At 41.0% G+C, this 22,060-nt stretch overlaps 1 protein-coding gene across 1 annotated transcript in view; it reads right to left on the bottom strand.

Moving 5' to 3' along the window:
• The window catches only part of trhde.1 (thyrotropin releasing hormone degrading enzyme, tandem duplicate 1), a 167,440-nt gene that overhangs the window by 129,788 nt on the left and 15,592 nt on the right, over positions 1-22,060 (bottom strand). The window contains exon 3 of the mRNA XM_070854016.1: positions 19,157-19,433. Within this exon, the coding sequence (XP_070710117.1) occupies positions 19,157-19,433 (277 nt within the window). The remainder of the gene's footprint in view (positions 1-19,156; positions 19,434-22,060) is intronic.

The raw sequence follows: 22,060 nt of genomic DNA on the forward strand, positions 1-22,060 counted from the left end.
CAATTGTAATCCCTTACTTTACTCGTTACTTGAAAAAAGTAATTAGATTACAGTAACGCGTTACTGCCCATCAGTGGTTGTAGCACCAGCTTCTAAGCACCGCTGTCCCAAAAAACTACATTAGATGCTGGATTCAGATTCCATAATAAGCTATCAAACCCCAACCCATCACCAAGAGCAATATCATTATACTGGTAACAGTACTGATGCCATGAATATCAATAAATACTAATAATATTAATAAAGTATAAATGCTACTACAAGTATTAGAAATATGCTAATCACAAGCCTGCTCCTCCTCCCCGTCTCCGATTTCCCCAGCAGGACTGATTTTTCAATAAAAATTCTAACTTTTTAAAGCTCTTCCCTTATTCCCCCCCCCACCCCACCCCCCACCCCCATTCTCCTCCCTCCACCAGAACTCATCTCAGAGCGCGACAGCCAGCAGAGTGAATATCTGCTCTGAAAGTGGAGGCTTTATTGAAACCGCAGCTTTTTTTCCGAGGACTGGCAGCGAGCTGCTGAATTGAGTGTCATCTCCTGAGGATTCCTGAAACGCCTCCAGTCGTGTTCTCCCAGGTGAGGAGAAACCAGGATGCATTACAGTTTTCAGCGTCGGGGTGTAGGGCTGGTGTGACGTTCGCACTTCAAAGTATCATCATATACACATTTGCTGTGTCTCCAAGGATTGAAATATGTTGCTTCAACCGGACTTTTAAAAAAAAATAAAAAATCGCACGGTGGCTCAGCAATTAGTTTTGTCATCTCACAGGAAGAGAGTCCCGGGTTTAAAACTAACCGGCCACGTTTGCATGTTTTGTCGCTGCCTGCGTGGATTTTCCTACCACAGTCCGAAAAAACATGCAAGTCAGCTGAAGTGGAAAGTTTAAATTGCCTCTAGTTGTGAATGTGAGCGTGAAAAGCTGTCCGTCATGTTTCCTCGCCTGCCTCTCACCCAGCCCTTGCATGCTGAGATTCACTTCAGCTCCGTGTGACCCTGCTAAGTAGTTTTGGAAATATAAGGGCAAATGTATAAACTGCCATTTCTCAGTCACAATACTCACATCAATGCACACATCTCACTCACATTACTCATACTTAATGCTGATAAAGCTTCCACTTTGTCCAGACCAGACTTTATGTTCAAGAATTAGTCCAGTCCAGAGCCGCAGCTCGGAGCCCATATGAAGCACAATCAACCCCGGTCCGAGGAAATGACGCAACGTGCCCACAGCGACAATGCTAACATGCTGATGTTTAGCAGGTGTAATGCTCACTGTGTTGCTAATGTTAGCTAATTCGCACTAGACATGAAGTGGAGTTGAGGCTAATGGATAGAATTTGTTTTGCTGATGCTTGATCAGAAATGCTTTTGAGATTTTTTACCCGAAGACACGACTTAATGAAAAACTGTTATTAAAGTTAGTACAGTTCATCCTGAGGGGAACATGAATGTCTGAAACAAATTTCGAGGCAAGTCATTAAATAGTTACTGAGATATTTAAATGAAAACATGAAATGACTGCCTCATGGTGCCACTGCAGAAAAAAGGAGAGAGAAACAGTTATCCTCTAGGGAAGATGAATGTCTGTACCAAACTTCATGTCAATTCATCCAACAGCTACTGAGGTATTTTAGTCCGGATCACAGCGAGGAACTGACCATCTGACACTCCCGCCCCTAGAGCAACCACAAATTAAATTATCTGTATGGCTCACATGTTGTTTCAAATCTAGAGTCTGCTGCTCTGAGTTTGTCTGCAAACTGAAACACTACTTCTGTTCACAGTTTAAGTCCAGTGGATTCCATTTTGCCGTCTTGAATCAAATTACTGTTAACGAAAACAACAACGCATGTTTCACGGGGAAAGCCTTCCGAGGAGGTGAAGAGGTTATTTCTCCGGAAACAACTGGAAAGCTTTTAATGTGAAGTAGATTAACAGCCGAACAGCAGCAGCAGCAGCAGCAAACAGCAAACCGGAGCTGATCAAAAAACAAGCAGGCTTCTTACCAAAATGTGATCAAACACGCAGTACTTTTCAAACACAGTGAATTAGAAAGACAGGCCCAGTGTTGAAAGCTACACGGAAACCCTGCTGCACTCGTGCCTTGAAAAAAACTCTCTCTTGTATTTTACCAGATAGACGCTTGAAAATAAAAACATGAATACAATTTCTGGGAATGGTTCAACATTTTAGGAAATAAGCTCATTACATCTGTCATACTAAAGGCTATAGCCAGCAGCTGGTTAGTTTAGCTCAGCATAAACACAGGAGATTGGGCAGCTCGTTAATTAAGATGTTATATCTTGTTTATCTAATTTGTGAAAAGAAAACAAATGTTAAAACTACAATTTGCCTTTTTTTTTGGGGGGGGGTGGGTGCAGGACTATTACTTGACCATGCCCCCTCCTTTCAGTGAATAAATAATCTGGCACAAACTTTAGTTTTTTAAGGATGAAACTATTGAGATGCAACATGTTAATTAGGCAATGGAGAAAGCTTTGTTAGCGGTTTCCCATCTCTGTGCTACGCTACTTTAAGCTAAGCTAAGCTAAGCTAAGCTAAGCAGCTGCTGCTTCTTGAGGCGGTGGTGAGCACGGTGGTACTAATTACCTCGTAGGTGTGAGTGTGAGTTGTTGTCTGTCAATGTGTATCAGCCCTATGACTGGTCCAGGGTGTACACGCCTCTCGCCCAGTGTCAGCTGGGATCGCCCCCTGCCCCCTACCCCGTCCCTCAGTGGTCCTTAACCCTTCGGAGTCTAGGACCGCCACACGGCGTCAAAGTCACATGTCGCACGTTTGAAAACGTAAAGCTGTGACACAAGCACGCAGGTGCTCAATTCAAAGACTGTTGGAAAGCGGACACTTCAAACTTTTTACAAGTGTTTGAATTTTGTCGATCGGCCTATTAAGACTAAAGTTATGAAGAGCCGAAGTCGCGCACTACAGCTCTTCTACGAGTTAGAAGATGCTGAATCTGGGGAAGAACGTTCTGATTCTGAGGAAGACTCCTTTCAGAGGATGAAGTGGATGCTGCTCGTGAAGACGAACGAGAGGAGGTGTCCGCGCAGACCCCCGCTCCTCCAAAGATCCAACTAGTTCCTACTCGGATTTTGTGTTTCTTTTGCACTTTTACATGCAGTGTGTCCATATATTCTGTCAAAATAAATAAATACTTGTAGAATCACATAGGTGAGGTTGTGCTGAAAAGAAAGACACAAAGAAAGGCAAGCTAAGCAGTTTTAATGGGAAACACAAAGGGAAAATGAAAAGTAGTAAAAAACGCCGTTTTACCCCAGACTCTGAAGGGTTAAGGACAAACGGTATACACAATGGATGGATGGATGGACAGATGGAAAACCATACATGCTCCAATGAGAATATATATTAATATAAACTATACACTAACACTAAGAGGTGTAGGGAAAGTAAGAAATATGACAAAAAGTTATGAACTTGTACCCCTTCAAATAAAAGTCTCTGCTCTATCCACATAAGATTAAAGGGATTTACAATCTCCTATTTATAATGTAATCCGAGAACATTACTCTGTGCTGCACAGCGGCAGGGATGAGCTCCCATTCTAGATAGCTCATTTGATTTTATGAGGTCTGGTCAGGTAGAACAGCAGACAAGTCTGGAGCGTTCATTTTATTCTCTCCAGGAAACCACAAAATTAGCCAATCAGCCAGTCAATCAACTTCAGAAAAGCAACAGAAAAGCCACAGTGGCATTTTTCTACTCAGAGTTTAACATTATTCAAATGATAATCCAATCAGGGCACGAACACAAAAAGGGCAGATGAATGCACAAATGCCAAATATTAGCTTTTCCTATTCCTCTTCCTTTTCTCAATCATTGCATCTCCTCTCCCCCCCGTCTTATGTCTCCTCCTTTCATCTTTCTCCTCTTTACCTACTCCCCCCCTCCTCCCCTCTCCTCTCCCCTTGTTATCTCTCCAGTCGTCCGTGACATCTATTGCTGCGTTCTGTCGCTCCGTCTGTCGCCCTTGGATGATGGATGGGGTGATGGACGCTCGGTTGCCACGGTAATTTGATGGATGGTTTAGCAACTGATACGAGCGCCGAGAGAGCACACCAACACACACACACACACACACACACACAAACACAGGAACACAGGAACACAGTAACACTCTCCTCCCAGCGTATGTGGGTCCTTGACTTTCAGATCAACAGACCCCAGACAGTCACTACTCACTTCATAACAAACACTGCTGACCCGTGACTGCAGCGCCACATATCTGTCCAATCGTATCATCACTTTTGCTGACGACACCGTTGTGATGAGGTGAGACGGCCCGAGAGCCGAAGCAAGAACAACAGTCTCTCTGTCAATGTCAAGACAAGACAAAAGAGATGACTGTTGATTTCAGAGCATGAATGAACAGGAAGCCAGATGCGGTAACTTCACGACACCCCGTAAAGTTGTAAAGAAACAAAGTCCTGCCACCTTGCACACTAGTGCATGAGAACATCTACGTAGTGTCTGACTCAAGCATAAGAATTCTACAAGAAACAAAGACAAACCTGGTTGTTCAGCGTCCTGTATAAACCAAATCTAACATCCCCCCGCTGCTGTGCAGTTTTGTCATCCTCTTTGTTGTTTCTTTACCAAGGTACAGTGGAGGACGGACCCTGTTTCGTTTCTGGCTAAATACAACCTCATTTATTAAACTGCGGGAAAAAAATCATTTTACATGAGTACACTACTGCCCGCAAGCCCAAGAAAATTTGTATTCATCACATGTATGCATGCACAGCTGTGCGCTATTAACAATGATAAATCCCACACACTCATTTATAATAAGAAAGACATCCCATCATCCATAATGGTAAACTACTTTTTTTGGAAAAGCCAAAAGGGGCACACTTGTTGCTGAGCAAGAAGAAAAGCCAAAAAGAGAAACTTAACCAGCAGTGAGACCAGCAAAGGAATAGTCCAAAAATGTTTAGGTGGACTGTTAAAGAAAAGGGATATGGCTTGGGCACATGTGATAAGTTCTATTCTCTATGAACAAATATCTGCAAATGAATGCAGAATCTATTTGCAAGGGACAAGATTTAGGTATCGGACATGGTTTGTGTTCGTTATCAAAGCAGTACTGACCAATCACATTTTAGCAACATTCTCATTTAACTAACAAAAGTGTCAAGTGTGACCAGATCTAACAAACCAAACTTGGGACGAAAAGTATGTTTGCGTGGGACAATGTGAGGCACTTGACCAATGCTCAGAGGTAGCGTAAAATATATAAGATATAAATATAAAAAGAATAACATTTTGTTCTGCCCCAGCTCTCACGTCTCTATGCTTTGCCCTCTGATTGATTCAGCAGCACACAATAGACTATGACTTGTAATTTTCTCCCATTGGGCGCAGTGAAGGCAGCACGTACGGTGACAGCTTAACTTGCACTTGACCCACGTGTGCGCAGTTTGATTGGCATCAAACACGGCGCTGCGATGACAGCCTTGCCTGATTTCTTCACAGCTGGCGGGATAAAAGTCAGATTCTAGAAAAGCGTCTGTCCTGCATTGGCTTCACTTTTGAAAACTCGAGCCGATCAAAATGCGGGACATCAACTTAACATGTGTGGAGCAGGACAAGAGATAAAAATGCTGTGTAGGTCACTCTACATGGCTCTAGGGACTGCAGTGTTGGTTGGCAGGTCGGTCCACCACTCTGGTCCCGACTGAAATATCTACCAGTGGATGGTTTGCCATGACATGTGCTCTATATATCCATGGCACCCAGAGGATGAAGCTTTAGTGATCCGCTGACTTTTTAATAATATATGGCAAACTAAGAAATCTATCCAAAGTTTGAAGAGAGGAAGCAAAGAGGAGAGACGGATTTAATGTGGCAGACATACGCTTTTTTTTGTTTTCTATTCAATTATTCAGCTGTTCATCTTTTACATTTGAATAAAGTAGGAACTTTGACAAAGCAGATTCGTCCATCACCCAACAAAATGTTCGAATGAATCAAGACTGCCCTATTTGTTACAGCATTCCAAACAAAAAGTCTTTGTCCTAATAATCAGGCTGATTTTTTTTTTCAGATAAATATTTGCAAACTGTGTCCTATGAGCGATTTTGGCAGGTGCAGCTGCAGCCTCTTAACGTTCAAAGAAAAAGACAGCAATCAAGCAAACAAAAAAGGAATTATGTTGTTTTTTCCATTCTGAGTTCTTGGTGTTGAAACACACTGAAATGATTTGGTCGTGATGCGTTTTTGTTCACTGGACAACTTAAGTGAGCAACAAAAGAAATAACTTGCCATGCATGTTAGATTATGTCTCATATAACGAAGTTTAATTGAGGAACACCTCATCAGCCTATTTTTGGTCCATCTGTTCTTCGATGCATTTTCTACTTGAGGGTTTCTTTCATCGGTCTGTCTCAAAGATGCAACATCTTCCTACAGTTTTTCCTTCTATATTCCCAGTTAACTTGATTCAGTCTATTGCAGTACTGGCCAGTGAAACCCACGACTCTTTTATCGCCCGTCCACAACGTTTTGGGAGCACTAATTATTCAAATGTATGTTGTTAAACTTGTTAAAATAATGAGTGTCACGTAAAGATCAAATGTTAAAGTGACCTTCATTATTTCAAAATACTAATCTGACCCACTGTATATTAGAATTAAGGGAAATGAATGTGACCTTTATCATCCTTATGGGATGTTAATGTGACATTTAGTATCATTACAGAAATGTAAAGATAGCCTCAGTGAATTTGTGACTGACCCACAAAAAAACCCCCAAACTTTCTATCAGCTTTGTTGATGTCAAAGCTGTCAGTGGAATTTATTCATAATGGGGCATTACCATGGGCGCCTAGTTACAGTTAAAGGTGGGGGTGCATGATTAGTGATGGGTAAGAGGAGGTATAGCCGGAAAAGTTTTAAATCTAATTAACACCTGAAGATGCCAATACAGAGTCTTCAATAATGACCGAGCTGCTCTTTCAGTCCAAAGCTCCATTTATATGGTGCCGTAAAATATTAGTTTTTCATTGTGTTCTCTAGTTTCAGCAGCTGATTAAATGTTGTCTCAGAGTGGATGTAATGCACATATTTCATTTGCCGACTTAACTTGACATCTGGACACATTTTGATTCAAAACCAAGCTTTGTTGTGTTTGTGCCCTGATTCAACATCATGTGCATTTCATTTTCTAATCCGTTATAACTTTGGAAACTAACCCTAAACATAAGCTATCAACATCACCTCCCACTCTCCTGGGTAAAGGTTATCCCATCAGGACCACATCTTAATTAAGACTTTGTCTGACTTTAAACTACAAACTCCACAAAGCCCTGATGGCTAAACTTCTCCGTACTCGGTGATTGTTTGGACCGAAGAAGTTCACTTCTGACTGGGCCTGAATGCTCTGCTGTGAAGCTAACGCTAAAGGGACAGAGGACTTCCTGTGATCTCTCATAAACTGAAAGTTTCCGGTAGATGGTCTCCTGCTGTATGCTCAGACTGGCTACATGTATGGACAGGCCAACTCCAAGATTGTTTAGTGGCAAGTGACATTTTATCATTTAATTTAACCAATTAATAATGTTAATGTGACTTCTGGGATGTTGATTTCCATGTTTTTCACAGATTGAGCCATAAGGTAATACTAATAATAATCACACGGAGAAGAAATCATGGCAAAAAAAAGCATTTTACTTTTATGACTGACTGGCTTTAATTCACTAGCTTAGCAGCAGTAAGACTACAAATAACTATGTACTCTAGGACACACTATCTTCATTCAAAAAGACCGTCCAATGTGTATAATACATAATCATTTTGCCCTTGCTTCTATGTAACCACATATCGTCTTATATTATGTAATACAGTATCTTTTGAATGCCATCTTGGCCATGTAGCAGCATGTTTTTTTCCATATGTGCCGAAAAAAAAAAAAAAAAGACTGATGTGGGGAAGTGTCCTGTTAGTAATCAATTAATCTTACCAATTACTCTTCATGGGATTTGTTGACAGTGAGAAGAATATAAATCATCACTGGCCTTATCCTTTAATAAGACCTTTAATATTAATATAGCCGGTCAGTGTGACCTTCATTATCATTGGATGAGGTGGACAGATGAGGCGCGTCATCAAGTTTATTAAAATGTATTATTGCTTTTAGTCTGCTGAACTAATGGTTGGCTCATTCCATTAAAGGGGAGCTAACTGCTAACACTGCATTTAGCAGATGTACTGTAACAAATGAGCGCGCAAGGTATGTTAAACTGCAGGTACTCATACCAAAAGGTGTCCAGCTATTTCAAAATAATTGACATCTGATCAGAATTTAAAAAAAAAACATTTATGGCCTTGTTAGAATATTTGTGTTAACAATACGTCTATTGTGGTAAGAAAAAAAATTGTAATCCTCAAAATATAATCATCCTTATAGAGCTTTTCAAAGACCTTTAATGTCATTTTCTAAAAAAGTAGCATGTATTGTTATTACAGAACATTAACAAGACCTTTAATATTATTATTTAACATGATCATGGAATATTAAAACGAGCTTTATTCTCATTTTTGCTCAACCTTTTTGTAAGCCAATAAATCCCAAATGTCCTTTTATTAATCTCTTTGTGTGTAAAACCCTCATCGTCTCCGTTTTTTGTTTTTTTGTTTTGTCTTCGTCTTATCAAAAGCAGATGTCTTGCACACAGAAACGTGTTCACATTCAGATTCGCAGTGGTGATTAGCTGGCAGATAAACACCAGCGGTCTTCTCTTTATGACGCTGACAGCCAGTGGATTGACAGAAGATGAAGGAATAACAAGCTAAATGACTGCAAGATGGAGGTTTTATTGAACCAGGAGCTGCTCAGTGGGTCATCACACACTGCCTGTTTGTTTGTTTGTTTGTTTGTATTCTGTCAGACTTAAATCCTTCCTGAAGGCAAAGCTCATTACGGGAACAGAGATTCTTACAGAGACACATTATAGTGACAATACAATAGAAAGACAAACAGCTGTTTTTCAAAGAGGTAAAGAAAGAAAAGGGGACACTCTGAAAGAAGGAGAAAAGAGGAAATTGAGTTGATAATGATGCCTGGAAGTGTCCCAGAGTAACTGAAACTGTGGGGAAAAAAACAGGTTTCCGCTACTGCAATTTGGATTTTGTTTATAACCAAATCTGTTTTATGTGGTAATACCTTCAATTGTGTTTGAACTCTTGGCAACTTTTTCTGTTTGTCCTAGAATGATGAAAGCATTCCCACTGTTAGAAAGTGTGATAGTTTGAGTGCAGGCTGAAAACCAAACCACAAGGTGTTTCTTTGTGGTTTTATGCTAAAGCCAGATGGATTTTATCTAAACAGTGCATTGTCACAAAGCTGAATACAGGCCTCTTTTTTTTTAATTTCATTAATGAATGAAAATGTCATGTTGTGGTCAGACGGGTGCATGGACAGAGTCGTACTCAGGCACCTGCCATTTTGGCCCCTGACTCGTCCATTCATTTCAAATGGTTCTCATTCCCAGTTCAGCATGGACTGACGCCGCTGACTGAAAACGATTTTAAAAAATGTGGTTAGTATTGTGAAACTGTCACACTTTGTGTTTAGGATTAGGCACTAAAACCCACTTGGTTAAATGATGGTTTGGGTTAAATTAAGAGCTTTACTCACAAAACGTAAGCGAGGTCAAAGATCTGTGTTCCAGCCATCCAAACACCCCCTCCACCGTCATACGCAGACTTGCTTGAGTCTTTTCTGTGGTTATGTTGAGGTAATCAAAGCACTTTGGTTACCGAAAGACTAGGGTAAGACTAGGGTTTTGGTTAAATGTTGATAAAGCAAACATGTTGAGTTCCAGCAGGCTTTTTCTCAGTAGAAAACAGTGTTGGTCAAGTTACTTGGAAATACTAATAAGTTACTGATTACTGATTACTTCTCCAAGAAAGTAATCCAGTTACTTTACTGACTACTTACTTTTAAAAGTAATTAGGTACTTTAATTACTTTACTTAGTTACTTTTCAAAAACATGATGCACAACCTGAATACACTATAAAGCGATAGACCTTTCAGCCTAATTCTATTCTTTCTGCATGTTCCATTATAGAAAATTGAATCAAATGAAACTGTCTTTTTTAAAACTTGTTTTATCAGTTTCAGTCTTTTAACTTTATGCACATTGCATCACTAAGTCCTGTCGCTCTCAAGTCTATTTTCACCTGTTTAGCAGGAGAGGGGCCCTCGAAGTTTCGCCCGGTGGAACTGGATGTGGTAGCCGCAGCAGGCATGTCGGTGGGGGGAACCGGGGGTTTGACATTCCCGTGCCGGCTAGCTAGGTGCTTGGTTAAATTTGAAGTGGAATTTTTTGATGTGGATAAAAGTTTTCTTCCCACGCACAGTGAACAGCGGACGCTAATATTTTCGTCACCTTTTACCGAGTCAAACTCAAAGTAATGTCGGTACTTCCAACCATTAAACGCTGTATGTTCCTGCTCTCTCCCGCGCTCCATGTTGTCTCTTGTTCTTCACTTCACGTGTCTGTTGTTTACCACTGACGTCGCGCCGCTAATACGTTATTGTCACGAGACAGTCTCACAAAACAAAATCACGATTTAGTAACGCAGTAGCGCAGTGACGCAGCCTGAAAGTAACAGTAATCTAATTACTGTTTTTGCAATTGTAATCCCTTACTTTACTCGTTACTTGAAAAAAGTAATTAGATTACAGTAATTAGATTACAGTAACGCGTTACTGCCCATCAGTGGTAGTAAAGTCATTCCCCAACTGTGACTGTTAACTGCTGCAAGTGCCTAAACATAACCATAAAACACTCTAATAATGGTGTAGTCACTACAAGTGGATATTTTATTGCAAGATTAGATACTGTAGTGGAGAACAAACTAAATATGTAGTTAATGAACATTTTACTCGGGGGTCCAGACTAACTTTTTTCCCACTAGTAGCAGTGGCGCTCCTTACTGAAACCAGCCCACCCCTCTGGGAGTACCACTTCAATCAACATGCAACACAACGTATTCATACTGTCTTCATCTTAAAGCAAGACAAGTTAGATTCAAAATTGCCGTCTCATTTTGTTGACACATTAGAGCCAAAGGGGTTTTTACAGAAGGAATTTTTGATCTATTTTGTCACTCCATAAATCAGAAAATACTGTCAACAGCCATCAAAAAAACAATTTTTGCCATGTTTTTAGGAATAAAATGGATTATAAACCAGGCTATGAATTATATATGAACAAACCCCTCTGTAAAAACTTTCAGAATATAGATTGGAAGCAAACTGGAAAGTGTGGCGTATGTAAGTGCTCCTGAAGTGGAGATTTCTGGCTCAAAGTGAGGAAGAACTCACCTTTGAAAAAAGGCCTTAAAAGATGAATTTAAAAAGAGATCGACAGACAAATAAACCAAGTGTAGTAAAATAAACACATAATGTGCATTTTGGACCTTTTCTTTCCACTAGCCTGTAAAAAAAAAAGACTTATTTAAATACATTGGCTGTTGCAAATTAGCCATCAATGTAATATCTAGGAGAAGGAGTTGGAGCTTTTCACGTCACCAATTTTAGTTGCCGATGCGAAAGTTTGATATTTACCAGGTGTTTGCTGTGGCGATTTCATTGTATATCGGTTTAATCTGTTTGAAAATGAAATATAAAGATGAAGTAAATGTTGCCTTCCACATTCTTTCAAACGTACATTATAAAAATGGAACAAACCTTGTGCCACAGTACCCACTTTGGTAAGCACCTTATATCAGCTTTGGCAGACAACTGCTTTATGATGTGCATGCTGAGGTTATCTCTTAGTGTAAAAACACAGCTAAGTTTCATCATTTATGTTGACTAAATTCCTGCTCTGGGAAACCTCCAGCATTGCAGACTGATGCTTTGCTTTTCTCTCTTCTGTTTTGAGGAGGATGGAGGGATGAATGTTTCTGTCAGATGAAGCTGTTTGAGCGGTTGTGAAGAATATGGAGAGCAGTTTTTTTTTTCCCCCCTCCGTCATATAAAGCTGTTTCTTTCAGAGGTTTGGAGGAGGAGGATGGAGGGATGGGAGGATTAATGTTTCTGTCAGAGGAAGCTGCTCTGCAAACAGACAGCAGCGTCTCTACTGCCTTCAGGCTGAAACAAGGATTTTAATATGAGAGCGATGCTGTAACAGAGACACACAGAGAGTATCCAGCAAGTGTTTGTAGATGTGAAAACGTACATGTGCTGCTATCATATCCTGGTTTTAAAAACTATTATTCAACAAGGGCACTTTTACAAATCTGCCCCGTCAACGTGACTGTGAGTCCTCATAAATGATCGGGTGTGCAACAGCATAACCACTATATCTCATGTATCTCTGCAAACTTGTTTGAGAGCCACTTTTGGATACATCGGTCTTTCATTATTAGACGTTTTCTGTTACAGTTTGGTTAGGTTTAAGCACCAACACTTCTTGGCTGGGTTTAGGAAAAGACAATGGTTTGGGTTAGAATGATAAGTCAAATGCAAACATAAAAGGCAGTGCACATTACACACAAAATATCATCTTTCCAACAGACACATTGGCTACTTACACCCTGGTGCAAATATCATTGTTGACTACTGACGCTCAGGTGCAAATAGCATTCGCCAAATTCAGCCCTCTGAATTCTGTACTTCCATGTCTGCCTACACTGATGTTTTTGCGAACTGCAATGTAATTTCCTGGAGTATCTTCAAATGCTTAATAAACCCTAAATATCTGTACAACCTCATTTTGTTTTGTGCCATATGTAAAAAATAAAATTGATGATGAATGAAATTTGAGCAGTGTGACGGCGATTTGGTAGAACAGAAAAATGTCCCCAATGCATTGGTACATTTGTATTTTTGCTTATCGTCATCATTGTCACCTACAAAGGCCAACACACTAACTAACTGATGTACATACAACTACATAGATCTAACTTTTACACTATACACCAAGTATCTTGCGGTCAGAGGTCAACAGACACCTTTGAACATGGCTACGCTAGTTTTTGCTGATAAACCAAGCTGATATGGCTGGTACCAACAGATGCCGGAAGTCATCTAGTTTCATTGATACCCATATCTTGAGTCTAGCTTTGAAACTGAGCCTGCTAGAGCACCGCACCTCACCCCCCAGACTTTCATGAGGTACCAGCAGGAAGCACACACCCACTGAGCGAAGAGCGAGAGAGAGAGAGAGAGACGCTGCTGACCGTCGTTTCATTTAGATTAAAGCACTTAAAGCTGAGCGAGCAGCAGCTATGAGCTACAGGTAACGTTACGTTTGTGACGGCTCGTCGCGATCGTGGACAGTCAGGCTCGGATGATTTCAAAATCCTGCTACTTTCACTAGCTCCTCCAAAGTTACAGACTCTGCCTTTAATGGAACGAGAATCCGTTCATTCAACATTCATTAGAGGAAGATCTAAGGTGTTTCATCATCACGACTACCGAGTTATTCAGCATGTTCCTGTCCTCTCCACGGTTCCCCGCAGAGGAAGTGGACCCTGGCCAAAGAATACACACCATTATTTAATCATGCTCAACTGAAAATCAGCTCTTCAAGACTTTTGCATCATTATTGCTCTTCCACCGATCTGCCAAACTGTTCCTCCTTTGACACTATGATAAAACGGGCTTTCAGTTCATTTCTTTCACTACCATTTTCTTGCTGCTTTGATTGATATGAATTGCTCTGCAGATCCATTGCATATTGCATGCTGTAGGACTTCACTTAAAACATAATCTAGAATAGGAGTGTTTGTGGGAGGCTTAATGTCTCTAAGTAATATCTTACAGAGCTTAAAGTGTATAAATTACCACGGAATCCGCTAATCTCTCATATCTTGGAAATATCAGATGTAAGTAGTCCCGGATGGTGGGAAATAGAAGCATTATCTGTACAGGCTTATCTTGTGCAGGATCGTGGCGGCGGGGGCTGGAGTCCAGCTCACACAGAGTACATAATGGACAGATCCTCATTCTATCACAGGGCTATATACATATAACTGCATGTACATGTATGCATAGATAGATAGATAAATAGACACATTGAAATTGACAGACCGAAATCAAATCATCTGTTTAATTTTTATATAACATTGCAGCCCATGTATCAAGATACAAATTCAATCATTTGTGATGGAAAGAGGCTCCAGACGGAAAAGACCCCGCCCTGGATACAGAAAATCTGTTTCTACACTGAATATGCTGTTCTCGAATGAGACCGGTCACAGCCATAGAGCCTACACCACCTGAAGCAGAACCAGGGTTATAATGTGTAACCCTTTGTTTTTCTTTTATTTACATCCAATGAATGTAAAATTGTAGAAGCGGTTGCTTTTTTGTTTCTGGAAACTAACATTCGAACAGACAAAAATAAAGATTAATGTATTCATTACAAAGAGTAAAACTCACAAGCCTGACTGATTCCTCACATTACCACACACACACACACACACACACACACACACACACACTCACTCTGTTGGAGAATGGTGATGGTTATAAATGACCCAGATATCATTTGTCATTAAAACAGCATTTCACCAAAATTATCTTTCAGTAACAAGGAGACACAGGCCGAGTGTGTGTGTGTGTGTGTGTGTGTTGGAGTACTGTCCTTGAGTTTCTGGCAGACGAGATGGATGAGCTGTAATTACACAGATAGAGAGATGATCGGAGGAGGGGAAAAAGAGGAGGATGAGGAGAAACAAGGTCGCGCATGTATTTGTCCTTGTATAGTCGTATGGACGCGTGCGTGAGCATATTTCTGTTTTAAATGTTGCGGTTGTTAAAAGGATGATGGGATATCAGCCAAATCCAGCGGTGGAAGGTTTTGACTGTTAAATCAGAATCATAACAGACGCGACAGACATGATAAACACCGTGGAGCATAGACATAAAATGGATAGAATAGCCTTGCTCCCAGGTCTTTAACAGCCTGGTGGTTGGGGGGGGGGCATGGAGGGTGAGACAACAGTACTGTGAGGGGTGAAAGGGATTAAAGGGTTCACGCTGATGTTTAAACACAACAATATATTGAAATTTGGCCACTGATTTGGCTGCTTATCAACACGGCCAACAGTTGCAGCAGCAGTGGCTGTGACACATGGCTCAGGGAGGCAATTAGACTACTTTAAAACCCTTAGCGCCCAATTGGTTCAATTAGTCCAAAAAAAAAAAAAAAAAAATCACACTCCTTTTTCAGTCATAACTGAGTCATTTTTTAACACGCAGCCAATGATGAACGTAGTTTTAAATTGAGTGTGGCTTATAATTATCTCAAATGTCCATTGCTAATAAACATTGGTTCATAAACCTGGTTAGAAATCACAAAAAATAAAAAAAACACTGCTTACACCTCCAGATGTTGTAGGAGAATCATCAGTATCAAGTATTTTCATTTAAGCGGTTTCAAAAAAAAGTTGTTGTTGACTTACAGTCAAGATGGCGGCAAAGATAACAGAAACTGGGATTTACATCAATCTAATTTAAATCAAATGTTGCTCTGGATCAAAACTATTTTCTCCCTTTTTTCTTCCTTTTGCAAGGCAATATCTTCTTTCTGTCTGTCTGCAACATGAGACTCTTGTCTTTTAGCAAAACTCCGAATAAATTCATTCGCGTCCAAGGTATTCGCTGTTGATTTCATTTGGGCCAAGAGCACCAAATTCTGCTTTCTTTCATGTAACGTGGTGCAGCAATATGGGCTTAGGACTCGTGACAATGTGGAGAAGGACCTCTCACCTAATGCTGAAGAAGCAGAGCTGTAGCAGAGCTGTTAAAAACTATTTATGCAGCTGAGGGAAAGCTTCCTTATACTCCCACAGTAGACAGGTCTTAATGATTTGGACATTTCTTCACAAACATTGGTTTGTCAAACACCCGCAGACGACCCAACAAGTTGGAATGTAGAAATGCAATAGATTTGGGTACATGACTGGTTACGGCTGTCATCAGGTGTCCATTCTTCTCGGAAAAGCGGTTATCCATTTCTGAAATGGCCCTGTCAAGGAAGTAGAGCAGGGATCTTTTCACAGACTGACAGGTGGTGATAGTCAGATCATCAGCATGCATGACCCACAATTGAGAGCACAACATTCTCACCAAGGTGTTTACTCAGTGTTCACCTCTTTGGTGAATGTGAAAAAGCTCTGTGGCTTGTCAAGCCAATCCTGAGACAGGGAGCGTCATACTTTTCTGACACACGGGGGTGATGAAAGAGGTTATACAGGCTTTAAACAATGAGCATATGGAATATATCTTGCCATCAAGCTGAGGCAAGTCAAGCAACTCAGTCAGATGCTCCTCTGGCAAAGAATTACGTACAAATGAGTCATTAGGGACAAATTCCCTAGTCCCATCGCTTTTCCTGCAAAACCCTGCAGCGTCAGTGTTTGCATACCTTTTCCTCACCTCTCTCAGAACCATGTTTGCCTCTATTTCAATTATCTTGTTTTGAATATCCTCAGAGGTGTACCTGGCATTTTTTTTGTATACCCATGACAATATCAGCTAGCTTGTTGTCCTTCTCTGAGGTATATTCAAACTTCAAAAAAAAAGAATAATAAAGACCTGCAGCAATGTGATCAGCGCCAGTGTCCCAGTCGTCACGCTTTAAGTTTTTCTGTTGTTCCACGGTGCTCTAACTTGTTCACACACAGAAACTTAACTAGATCAAAATTGCTCTAAAAGACAATATTGGTTCTTTTCAAGCTGTGTTTTACCTACCGGCATACAGTTGACCTCCCTGTTGCTTCTCTGTATTTGTGCTCAGACTAGGTGGCTGCTGCCTGCACATGATTGTGGCTGGATGCGTGCGTCTCTAACCTCTGTCATGCTTAAGTGCCACTTTCCAGTTTATAAAACCAAGCAAGATAAAAAACAATATCCCTCTTGTTGACAGTGATATATTTTCTCCAGGGGAAAGCAGAGGCATGCAGCCTGCAGAACAGAGGGCTCCAGCCATGGTCACGTGCGATACCAGGTACCAGGGTTGAATGATCATAATACAGCACCAAGTGCACGCTTTTGGTAGCTAGCTACTATTGGCTAGGAGGGTGCATCGCCATTCATGTGGCTGACCCGTGTGAGGTGGGGCCGAAGCAGCCAAGGGAGGGAACTGCTTTGAGGCAGCGCTTGTGGAGAAAACTGGCATTAACGTTAGCCAGAGCCTCTGACGTGCTAGCAGCAGCATCGCTAGGGGCAGAAGCTTGCTTATAGACTTCAAATAACAGTACATCACACAACACACAAGTGTTTTAAGTCACTCTGAATAAAGCAAATGAATGGAATGAAATGTAGGTCAAACTACGAGCTTTTGCTTGCATCAAAGCATTCGCGAACAGAGAGAATGCTTAAGCTTTCGGGAAAAGTTACCATTATTATATCTTAAACAATGTAGTAGTGTGTGTTATATGTTATATGTTAGTGTAGGGAACTCTAATCACCAATTGGTAGAGAATCAGAGAGTATAAAGTAAACACAGTGAAAACACACATCAGCAGAACTTTCTCGCATCGTAATGAATCATATAATAATAGAGAACAACATTTGAACTTATCAGGAATCACTCACTCTTGTTGAAACAAATGCCTTATCTATTTTACGTTAAATGACTAATTCCTGGCTACATTGTGCTACCAACCAATTAAAGTCAGACAGAAAACTATCCCCTTCCCTGCCTTTTATATTTGTATCCCATGTCACCCTCAGCTGTTGTGGCACATAGCCAACACGCAGGAGAAGTTTACCTTCAGGACTTTCTGCCAGAAAGCTGCTGCTTGTGTCCTATGTGAAATTATTGAACCCCAGTTTTGATCTTCTCCTAAGCCTAACCAAGTAGTTTTCCTGCCTAAACCTAACCAAACTGTGACTATGCTACGTCACCAGGCGGGAGGCCGTCTGACTATTGTCAGTGGAAATACAGTAAATCTAGTCAAATCCACTTTCACCAAACCTACAAGCTGAAAATGACTGGGTTAAAAATGTACTCCATGTGAGTCCATGTAGCACCCATGCAGTACCGGGTAAACAGTGCCGACGTGGTGTTTGATCCAGTAGCCTAAAGGTAATGTGAAAATAACACTGACATGTCAAAGCATCCCATTGATACTGGGCAAAATCAACCAGTGCTGAGTCAGTTAATTGACACTGGATTGGACAAAGGTAATATCTGTCATGTCCATCCCAAAGTATTCCCTGTAGCTCCTAGTAAGTGCCGGACATGATCATCAGGTTCATTTTGTCTGATTTTACAAGAATCCTCCAGATCTATGATTGATTTCGCAGGCTGAGATGTACCTTCGTCTTTTCTCTGATTATCTCAAATCAAGTTATCACAACTTTATTATATCAAATATAATCTGAAGTTATATTAGCGATCTCCAGCCATATTTGGTGTTAAAACCCTAGAGATAAGGATTTAGCGATATGAAATACAGTTTAGAGGTGATCCGGGCTTGAAAATGTCATGTTGAGATAAGCTTCTGTATTTCACGTTCTATCCACACGGGTTTCATCACGGAGTTTTTTCCTCTTTTTTTTTTTTCTATGCTTAGCCCCAAGACAAACGGGAGTCCCAGAAGAAAACAGAACAGAAATGACAGAGAAGCAGAGGAACACATGGAACCGAATCAACAGCATTTGGTGTTTGGTACATAATGAGATCATAAAGTCAAGATCACAGGATGAGTGTTTTGATAAAATAAATAAAAGCACCAGAAAAAAAAAGAAATCTTATCTCATGAGAAGTCAATAATTCATTCAGGATAATGAGATAAGAGTTAGAAAAACACCTTTGTGATGCACTAGCTGGCTGGTTTTGTTGTTTTTATCTCCATGAGTTTCATCTTATATCAATTTATCATTTTATTAGCTGCATTAACTCCATTTTCTTCTTTCTTGTCCTGTTTTCATGTCACCTATTGTTGTAAAAGAGCAGTGAAAACCATTTTGCATGTCTGAGTTGTGTCAGAAAAGGCAGAAAATGTTCGGAGAGGCTGACACTTTTTGAAAATAAGCTGTCATCATCCTTCCTCAGCCTTTAGCCTTAAAAGCAGTATTTTTTCCCCCCCCAAACAGGCTGAAGTAGCTTCAAAGGAACCATGAAAACAAAATGTGTTGAGACTCACCGTCACGCCGCTGTCGGTCTGCGTCTCTCTGTAGGTGAAATTACAGACGGCCCAGGCCAGGTAGTACGTGGACATACGGGGCGTGCGGGAGAAGCGGTTGGTCACCCAGCCGTCCTCGTCCGACAGCGAGCTGCTCTCGACGGGCATGTTGGACAGCGAGGTGTACTGCGGGTCGTGGCGGAGGGTGAGGGTGAACGTGGCCTTGTAGATGGGCTCGTCGAAGCAAGGGAAGGCCTTCCGGGCGTGGATCGGACTGAACTGAGTCACCGCCAAGTAACTGGGAGGAAAAAAAAAACAAATGAGCTGAGTTATTGTCAAAGACAAATGACTTTGAGAAGGGCTTAAAATGGTTCATGGCATGACAATGGAAGCTTTTTCAGCACTCCAAATACCATCCATCTTAAGAAATGTCAGTCGCTGAATGGCCTCTTCTAGCCCTGGGGTGATCTTTACAAGATCTAGGCTCGACTAGAGATCAGATGGCGATCATAAATCACAGCTGATATTATACAGTGGCTTCCTTAAGCTGGTAAATCATAAAAAAGTTGACTTACAGTAGCAGAAACACAGGCTCAGAATAGGACGCCCATTATTATCCTCTAGATGGTGACTGAAATGCATCATTGCCGTGATTTTTGAAAAACGATGAACTGACTCAGTGATATCAATTATACAAAAGTATTCAGCTAAAGTTGGCAAACATTAGTCATCACAAGCAGCCAGACCAAGTGAAGCTGCAGCAGTTACTCCCCTGCGAGAGGACTGAAATGAGCAGAAGTGCCTCCGTTTTATTGCTTATGAATTTATTTTCCATTTGCAACTTTAAATCAGAAGTCTTCATGGACCTGCTTTTGTCTCTGCTTTTTTCCATTATGCTTTCATCTCATCGTAAACCTTTGCTTCCCCTCCCCTCCTTCTCCCAACTCTCCCTTTCTCAAGTCCCTCTTTCGTCATCTCTCCATAGCTTCTTTTAAATTCCCTTTTCTTTGCTTTTTACTCTTTAAACATCCTCTTCCTTCCTGGTCTTGGATGTGTTTATGGACTGCATTCAGGACAAATGTGTTTTTCTGAGGCAGATGGAGGGCGTCAACTGTAATGTGCTGGAAAAATGAGGCGCTGTTGATCTATCCAGGCACAGTGGAGCATCATTTCGCTGCCAGTATTGTTGTTGTTCTCTCGCTTAGATGTGTTCAGGTCGACCCTATTTCGGATCTGGATTTGATTTGGAAGTTCTCCAAATCAAACAACAACAAAAAACATTGTTTGTGCAATGTGTTTTATGATGTGACAACTGTATGGAAAGGTTTGGTTAGGTTCCAGGAAAGATTATGAGTTAAAATGACTACTTTGGGAAGGTTAAAGAACCTTGGTCATCACGGTTACAATAAGGCCCGCTCGATGAAGGTTAGGGAACAGTAGTAGTCAAACGTTAACTATTAGCTGCAAACCAGAAGTGAACAGCGGTCTCTTATATCAAAGTCTGACAATTTGTTGAGACATTCAACCACCCCGACCTCCCTCTGTTTTAGTGAGCCATATTGATGTCACATTACTTCCTCCCTTGCTCCGAGTGGGCAAGAGTTAGAATCACGACCACCATTAGAGGGCTTTTTCACTTTAAACCTGTTGTTGCTGACAATATTGTCGCTCTTGGGACAAGTCTCTTTTGTGTCGGTCATCTTTTTGATAAGAAGAATATATAAGATTGCGTTCTATGCTCTTTCTGCATGTTGGGGTCAGGTACTTTGTCTTCAGATTTCCTCTAAAATTGTCTCAAAATAATGTGAGCATCCACTATTGCCATAAATGAGTCCAGCTCACCGATTTGTACCATTGCCCACAAGGGGCTAGCATGGGACAATATTTTAAAGGGAGTTCTGTCTGCATCTCTGATTGACAGATCTCTATAGTGCCGCATCATATACCTGATGCCAATTTGCTCCACTTTTGGGACTGACTCCAAATGTCATTAAATAAGTCTAGATAAGTAGATTTGCTGTTGCATTAAATGACCCATGAAGTGACCCATAATTCAGCTCATCATAGCCGTATCCACGTTGAGCTTTAAATCGTCCGCTGGCTGGCTCGGGTTTTTAACTTTAAGCTTCAACACACCTCACTCTAAAGTTCCTATAAAGCCACGGAGGATGTGTGGTGCTGTCATATAAAGCCAGATTTTGTTTTAGTCTTTGAACCTATCAAAGGAGAAACTAAAGGTGGAATCAGAGTGTTGGAGGTTAACGGATAATCCTCTGAAGTAGGAGTCGGCAGGTCGGCTGTCTGCCGGCAGAAGTTTTTACAGGACGATATTTTCACTTCCACAGATTTTCTTGTTCAGAATGAACAGCTTCAACAGAGAGAGATAATCCAAAATAAACACGAGGAAATGTTCTGTTTCCTCCTGATTTCTTTAAGCTGAGTCGAATGTTTTCGTATCAGAGCTTTGTTACGTTCGTCTGTCAGTCACCTGACAGACACAGGAAGACATTTAAAACTCCAGGAAATAATCCCTCAGAAAACTTTATTATCGCACTCGTGCATTTTAGTTTGTGGAAGAAGAGATGAAAGGAATAAGAGAGGGGGGGGGGAGGGAGGAGAAGAGGAGAGGATGGGAGAAAAGTATGGGTGGAGTAAGAAGGGGAGAGAGGAGAAAGGAAAAAAGTGGAAAAAGCTAAGATGAAAGAAGAAGAGAGAGAGAGACGAGCTGAGGTGGAAAAAGAGGAAGAGGCAAATAAAGAGAGGGAACAAAAGTGAAGGAACAGAAGGATGGGAGCAGATGGAAGAGGGGGAAAATATCAGAAGCCACCGTGAAGCACTAAGTGTTCCAAACAGAGGAAGTATACTGGGGGAGAAAGATAAAGAGGAGAAAAGGCAGTGCAGGAGTAGAGTAAGAAAGAGACGGAG

This window comes from Pempheris klunzingeri, chromosome 22 (assembly GCF_042242105.1).
Source record: "Pempheris klunzingeri isolate RE-2024b chromosome 22, fPemKlu1.hap1, whole genome shotgun sequence".
Taxonomy (NCBI): Eukaryota; Metazoa; Chordata; class Actinopteri; order Acropomatiformes; family Pempheridae; genus Pempheris; species Pempheris klunzingeri.